General features: G+C 36.7%; 1 protein-coding gene across 1 annotated transcript in view; it reads left to right on the top strand.

The window, feature by feature from the left end:
- The first annotated feature begins 6,721 nt into the window (after positions 1–6,721).
- LOC145985124 (cytosolic beta-glucosidase-like) overlaps positions 6,722–8,357 on the top strand; it is a 29,790-nt gene continuing 28,154 nt past the window's right edge. The window contains exon 1 of the mRNA XM_083118767.1: positions 6,722–6,888. Coding sequence (XP_082974893.1) covers positions 6,747–6,888 — 142 coding nt within the window. The 5' untranslated portion in view covers positions 6,722–6,746. The remainder of the gene's footprint in view (positions 6,889–8,357) is intronic.

The following is an 8,357-nucleotide window of genomic DNA, read 5'->3' as shown; positions in this document are numbered from 1 at the left end:
AAACCGGCCCCGAGCACAAATATGAGAAATGTTACAATATAATAATCTGCGCATTTAGTACCTTACAACAACTGTTGGAAATGACGTCCTTCTTGCAGGATACACATGTCCATACGGTTTGCCTTATGGAGTATACTTCTGTGGTGATATTCTGAATGGCAACAGTGTGTGTGGATTATGTCTGTAAACAGTTTGTTTAAAAAAAAACAAACATAGGAAGTAGTCCGGACTTGAGAGATCAGTAGACCTGGCGGGCGATAGTCCGTGTGAAATAACCCTGTTGCCAAAAAAATTCATCAAACAAAGAATTCCCTCAGACAAACACGCAATGCGGTAGGGAAAGGGAAGAAGAGGAGGGAGGGAGGGGGGAGTATAAGTATGCAAGAATTGAACAACAAGGTACAACAATATACACAAACAAACATTTGTTGTAAGGTACTAAATGCGCAGATCGAGATCACTATATTGTAACATGTCTCATATTTGTGTTCGGGGATGGTTTTAAAATGTATTTAAGGTATATTTTTTAGAAGCATCAAACTATTTTTATTTTAATATATATAATTTTGTGTAAGTATAACTTACAGTTATAGAATTTCCATTCTTTTTTCACGAAGGTTTAACTCATCAATAATGCAATTTCCACTTTCCAACCTTAAGATTGAGTTCTAATACTGAATATTGATGTTTCATAATAATAAACATTAATTATGATAGTAGCCTACAAATATACTCTCAGAAGCCAGGAAAATTTCGTTCCGTTATGGGAAACAAATTTAGAAATAACGTGTGAAATACAATCAACGAGAGTAAAATTCCCTAGTTTCCTTCTCAAACACTGAAATTCTTAAAATTACACATCTGTATAAGATTGTGTGCAGAAGGATATCAGGAAGATAAATGAACTTAAGTTGATATCTACAGGTTGTCTGATAAGTCACTCCTTATTTTTAAATGTTTACAACTTCTGCGAAAGACTGCTCGATTAGATTGATTGATTTGCTTAATTTTTCTTCGCTTTTTGGACCACTTTTGGCTAATTTGCGAAGATGTGGATGAGTGATGAAATGATGAAATTGATTAATGGACACTCACAAACATCCATGCCCAAACCGAGATTCGAACCCGAGACCCCTGGCGTCGTAGCGCGATGTGATAACCACTCCTCCGCGGGTCCGTCATTATCCGTTTAGAATGGGCGCCTCCAGGATCACTCAGCAACCCAACATTGTTGAGTAGCAAGAACCCTGGAGGCGCTTGCTACCTGGTTGTTGAGAAGGAGCGACCGCGGCTTCACTCAACATAAAATTCTCTCGCTGCCTGCGGTCAACTGTCGTCTGCAAGTCTGTGGTAGAAAAACACAGACATGCTTTGCAACATGGCGCGGCGGAACTCAGATGCGTGGAGTGAAAAGTATATACTTGCAAATTTGATTATGTAGCCCAAGTGCACCTCTAGGTCGCGCATCCGATAGATTTAAATAGTAATAACTATTTCGCCACTATATTCTCGGAGAATGAGTCATCTGTTAACGGATAATTATGCACTGGCTTCACCTGAGGTATATTTAAAAATTCCAACCGAATAACGCAGTTAAAAAAAAGTAATGAACCCAAGTAATGAACATTAAGTTGTTTTTTTTGGCAAAACGGGTGAGTATCCTCTTGTAAACACGTGTCCAGCTTGAAGTCGAGAGCACCTTTTATATCGCTACCTAAGTTCAGGATTCGAGTTCCGGTATAAACATGGATGTTATTTGATTGATTTAATTCATTTTACTTTGCATTTTTGCCACTTTTGGCTAATCGCGAAGATGAGGATGAGTGATGATATGGTGAAGGAACACTCAAAAGGAACAGCATGCCCAGGCCGGGATTCGAATCGGACCCCTGGCGTCGTAGCGCGATGTGTTAATCACTCCGGGATGTTATTTGTGAATGTCGAGTACGTGTCCAGCTTCTTTTTGCAAGATAAATTGGCAACAAGTATCGAGGCTATTTCCTGTGTGAAATATATACTTTTTAAGGAAGCGTGATATCAAGAAATGCATCGTTTAGGAAGTGTGATATTTGAAAATCCATTGGAAAGAGGGTGGTATTACAATAACTTAAACGATGATCATGCAAAGTTAATCACCAAGACAACTAAACATATTGTGGCATATTCATGTATAAACGCCAGTTCGTACCTGTTTATTTATATTGCTTTAATTTACATTTTCTTTTGCAGCTACGAAAGCATAATCAGTAATTCATAATTTAAACTATATCAAACATTATTGCGTGAAAACAACGTGATTTCTTATGGATACAATATCGTTATACAATTTTGCACACATTTTGCAACTTACACTCACTGTTTAACATTTCTGTTCGTAAGCCGACCTCCGTGGCTACCACGCCAGGGTCACAGGTTTGAATCCCAGCCTGGGCGTTCTTTTTAATTATCTTTTCATCAATTTCATCATATCATCACTCGTCCTCATCTTCGCGATTAGTCAAAAGTGGCAGGAAAGCGACGATAAAAAACAAAATTACTGTTCTTAAATCATATTTATTATTGTCCTATTAACAATGGCAGATTGATTGATTTGTTTTATTTTACTTCGCTTTCGTGGCAGTTTTGGTTAATTTGCAAAGATGGGAATGAGTGATGATATGATGAAATTGATGAAAGGACACTCACAAACATTCATGCCCACCACGGGGGCCTATTAACAATGGTATGAAACTATTTAAGGAATAATGATCTAATTTCAAAGCACATTCTCGAAATTAATATTTCTTTCACTTATAGTGTAGCGTATGTTATAAGTGTTTTAACAAAGGTTTACAACCAATAAGGTCACACGCACACAAAAAAAGCAGAGTATTGTGTCGAACTTGCGCTCCTATACGAAAATAATCTTTAATTTAAACATACTTATATATCCTTAAATAAAATTGGACACAACCTTTCTACACTCAATGTCACTCCTCCATGGCCATTACGTATTATTTTGGTCGGAGAAAGAAAATTGTAACCACAGAGAATCTGTTGTAGCTAACCAAAGTTCTCAAATCAACTAACTAACTAACTCTCTAGCCTTCTTAAACCCGAAGGTTCATGGCTGCAGCAACACAGGCCTTCCATCTTTCCCTATCTTGAGCAAGATCTATATACTCTTTTCCATCCCTACCGATTTCCCTTAGGTCCATCTCAACGTTGTCCCTCCATCTTCGTCTTGGCCTTCCTACAGGTCTCTTACCATCAGGTTTCCCAACAAGAATCCTGTAAACTCCTCTTTCCTCTCCCATTCGTGCCACATGGCCTGCCCACCTAAGTCTTCTTGATTTAATTATTCTAATAATATCTGGACATGAATACAAATTATGTACTTCTAAATTATGTAACCTTCTCCACTCGCCTGTTTCCTCATCCCTTTTAGGTCCAAAGATTTTCCTAAGCATCTTATTTTCAAATACTCTCAATTTATGTTCCTCTTTCAATGTAAGGGACCAAGTTTCACATCCATATAATACTACAGGCAAAATTACTGTTTTGTATATTTTAACTTTTAGTTTCTTAGATATTAAACGAGAAGACAAAAGTTTATGAAGAGAGAAGTAACATGCATTTCCTGAATTAAGCCTACTTTTTATTTCCTCTTTAATATAATTTCCATTTGTTAATATTACTCCTAAGTATTTGAATTTGGAAACTGATTCAAACGAGTTGTTATCAATAATTAGATTTTGATTATTACCTAACACTTGGTTTCGGCCTGTAAACATATATTTAGTTTTCTCTTTGTTAACTTCCAAACCTATCTCTGTAGCAGTTTTGAAAAATATTTTAGCATTATTCTTAATTGTATTCACATCATCCCCCAGTAAGTCTACATCATCTGCATATGCTAACAACTGAGTCACACCATTTAATTTTAGTCCTTCTTTAGTTTCTTGTACCTTCCTAACAGCATATTCTAAGGCAAAATTAAAGAGCAATGGAGATAATGCATCTCTTTGTTTTAACCCATCATGAATTGTAAATTTGTCAGACATATTAATACCCACACGAATTATACTTTCTGTTTCACTGGTGCATATTTTTATCATACTAACAAGCTTCTTAGGTATTCCAAACTCTACTAATATATTATATAATTTATCTCTTTTGACCGAATCATATGCTTTTTTGAAATCAATGAATAGCTGATGGACATTTTGATTATATTCCCACTTTTTTTCAAGTGTCTGTCTGATGTGAAAAATTTGATCTGTAGTTGATCTGTTACGTTTAAATCCACATTGATAATCACCTATAATTTCATTAGCATATGGTGTTAGTCTTGTTAAAAGAATGTTAGACAATATTTTGTATGTTGTTGAGAGTAGAGAAATTCCACGGTAATTATTGCAGTTCATTTTATCACCATTTTTAAACACAGGAACAATTATGGATTCTTTCCACTGTTGAGGGATTTCTTCTTTATTCCATATTAAACAAATTAATTTATGAATTTGACATATTAATGAATTTCCACCATATTTAATTAACTCAGCTGGTATTAAATCAATGCCAGGTGCTTTGTTATTCTTTAGCCTTTTAATAGCATCTTTAACTTCAGTCAAGTTAGGTTCTGGAACTAAAGGTTCTGCTGTGTGGACTTCATTTACTTCTGATTTATCTCCTACATGGACATTTAAAAGGTCATTAAAGTAGTTCTTCCATCTATTTAGAATATCGCTTGGGTCAGCTAGAAAATCACCGTCTTTATCTTTTATCAAGTTTACTTTAGGTTGCAACCCCTTTCTAAACTCATTTACACCTTTATATAAATCTCTGATATTTTTATTTTTGCTGTTTGTTTCAATTTCGTTAATTTTACTTTTCAAGTAATCTCTTTTTTTACTTCTAAACGTGCGGTTAACTTCTCGCTTTATTCTATTATAATTGTTTAGATTTGTATCATCAGAGTTATTTAACCACCTAAGTCTAGCCTGATTTCTCAAATCAGGAATATCAAATTTCCCCCCAATTGTATCTCTAGTCACAGATCTAGATCTACTCATGCTTTACTTCGAGATTAACCACACACGTTCATTTGGAAAATAGCATCCGATATATATGTCATCATCCATTCATAATCCATGAATAGTGGCACTGTATTCAACAGCCCAATACGTCCTGCCATTTTCGCTGCAGACGCCACAAGGCAACGCAATGCGATTTATCGGCTGGAACGTCGCTACTTCTCAACTCTGCATCCAGGAAAGGCCATAAAACTGTGTGACGTAGCAGGTCAACATTTGCTACCATGTTGAGCGATCCTGGAGGCGCCCAATAACTCAACTTGTAACTATTTTCAATGCTGAGACGCGGGAACTTAGTTGGCCCTTATGGCTTAGCGATTATACGAGTATAATGTGCATCGAGCGTTCCTGTATTGCTTTTCCATACTTCGACAACAAATTATTTTTGAACACCAGGATAACAAGTTTCAGCATATTTTCTGGCTTGGATCAAGATAAAGTGTATTAAAATGGCAAAATTGATGTTTTCTTTGTAACTGTTTCCACTATACTGTATGTGTGGCTGAAACTTTGCTGGACCACCTATCGAACCTGTAGGTACGTTCTATAAAAAAATCATCAAAATTGAGGATGAGACCCCTTAGACATCTGACATGGAATGTCCAGGAAGTAGGGGGTAACATTCTCTGAACGCAAATGGCAACCTCTCTTCCAATTACTTCAACTAGGGTTCCATTGTGCATTGTTGCAGGCTAACAAGGTTCTGGTGCCTGGACTCAAAACCAGTATATAATCGTCAGTGGGTATTTGTTTTGTCTCGTCCATATGGGTTTATGAGTGTCCCTAAACACATATTATCGTATTACCATTCATCCACATCGTCACGAGTAGCCAAAAGTGGCAGAATGAGACGTAAAATAGACTACAGCCGTGTGCGAAAGGTGCAAGACCGTACTTGAAGCGAATATCCTCCGAGAATGGTCTTGCAGTCCGGTCTTGAAGCCGTGGACTGGAAGTGATAGTCTTTCGAATTGCACTTCTAGTGCAGCGCCAAATACGATCAGTAGATAAAACTGAGGGCAAGTTGTTTTCCCCGCGTTTTAATTTTAAACACTCATTTTTCATCATAGAAATCACGTAGCATTTTCAAATGTTCTTATACATACATTTCAACACATTACAAGAACTTCAACCAACAACTTGCTGGCCTATAACGTATTTTTAACCTGTGTTGCTGACTTTCTACCTACGTGATTTCAAACAAATGAACAACGAGTGCAGAAGTCACGTGATCAAGTCTGCAACGATCCGTGCTCCGAGCTGTGGTCTTGATTGCTCGTGTACTTGGCGCTTTCGAACTGTACTAGATGACGTCACTTCCGTCAAGACTATACTTCAAGTCTGTAACTTTCGGACACAACCTAAATCACATCGCACGTGAAATGATCCAAATGTAAGTGATATCGACAAATCTTTACTACGAATTCTTATCATAAAACCATTCCAAAACGTGATGATATATCTTAATTACTGTGCATAATTATAACATTTTGTAATCCGGCTTTCCTAAGAAACATTTAATGCAAGCAAGAAAATGTGAAAATGTAACAACGATTATCAAGGTAACACATCCCTTTAAGAATCTTCTAGACATGTCACTGTGCCAATTATTGTAAGTTTTGATGATTTACATCACGTTTCGTCACTTTAAGGAGTCATATTTCTAGAAACATGGCAAACGTAATCGCCAAAGCACCAGATGATGTGACTCTACCACAGAAGAATGATTTCTTGCATGATGTATTCCCTCAAGATTTCCTATGGGGAGCTGCAACTGCGTCGTATCAAATAGAAGGGGCGTGGAACAAAGACGGTGAGTTGGTAGATGTATAGAGCTTTAAAGCTAAAAACATGGAAATGTTGTTTTTAAAGAACCTTTTATGTAGATTATCTGTGGCTGAGTGTTAAATGTAAGCCCAGGATTTTCTTTTCTTGGGGGGATGACATTTCAGGCCTGGCCATTTCTGAATGTTATAGTGCCTGTTTTTGTCTATTTCAGTCACAAGTGCCTATTTCGAAGATAACTGCTTTTCAGTACCTAATCCGGGAAAATGTAAATTCTGTCCATGTTCATCAACTTTAGTGCCTATTTTGTATTTTTCGATGCTTTTTGTCTGCCTATTTTGAGAATTTTTAGTGCCTATAGATCCTCATTCTCGTTATAAGCCCTTATCATTAAACTCTTTGTGCCTTTCATTAAACCAGCAGTGGCGTAGCAAGGGGTGGGCGACCGCCTGGGGCCTCGCGCCTAAAGGGGCCTCCCGTCCCATGGGGTTGATACGAAAAGTGTATTAAATAGAATAAGTAAAAAATATGAAATGACTAATTTTTTGTGTGCAGTAATATTAAAACATTCTGTTTCTATCTGGTTTTAAATTGTAGTTAAACGTCATAACTTGAATGAATACGTCAAATCAGAGGCGTAACATACAGGCAGGTGGGCCCTAAGACTAAGGGGGCCCGAAAAAAGTAAATATTATCGTCGTATTTCTCATGTGAAACAGTTAAGCAAAAATTCACGATAACGTGCTTGGACATTCTTACTCATTTATTATTTTATTGAATTAAAGAACACTTTGTATTGTATTTTCTTCTTTCTCTTGACTTTGTACTCCCGAGTTTAATAAGTTAACAATAAAGCATCCCCAACTGCCACGAAGCAAGTGACAAGCATTTCAATGCTTGCATTGTTTCATTCCTTCCTGCAGCTGGTCCATACTCAGGATTTGTCTGAGGGTAGTGGTGTAGATTTGCATGAATGGTTATAAAAATAAAAATTACTTAATGTTGCAGACTGCAGACTTCTCTCCCCCAAACAACCCATTCATATATGCAAGGACGAAATCGAAATTCTTGCACAATCTGAAAAATCGTCAATGTTATTTTCATAGGTTTTTATATCTTCACATAATATTTCATAGCTCGAGAGGCATCATGTCCACCCCCACCCCCTCTGGGTACGGGGCTGTCCTACAGCTTCAGATTTCAGTTTCAGAGAAATACATTTTTATGGTGAATGAATTTATTAAATATAATTTTCGTCAGTAATTTATTATTATTATTTAAATATGATAAATTGCTGACGTACCCCTGAAGATTTTGTGTTTAATCACATTGAAATTTAAATGTAAAGAACAGATGGGGGGGGCCTCGCATACTTCTCGTCCAGGGCTTCGCGATATGTTACTACGCCACTACCAGAACGTCATTTAACGGTTCACCCGTTTCTTTATTATTATTAATTTCTTTATTTATCTCTTGTTTACAATATACAGATCACAT

The sequence above is a fragment of the Lepisma saccharinum genome, chromosome 1 (genome assembly GCF_977018435.1).
Source record: "Lepisma saccharinum chromosome 1, izLepSacc3.1, whole genome shotgun sequence".
NCBI classification, from domain to species: domain Eukaryota; kingdom Metazoa; phylum Arthropoda; class Insecta; order Zygentoma; family Lepismatidae; genus Lepisma; species Lepisma saccharinum.
This window is presented reverse-complemented; position numbering and strand designations above follow the sequence as displayed.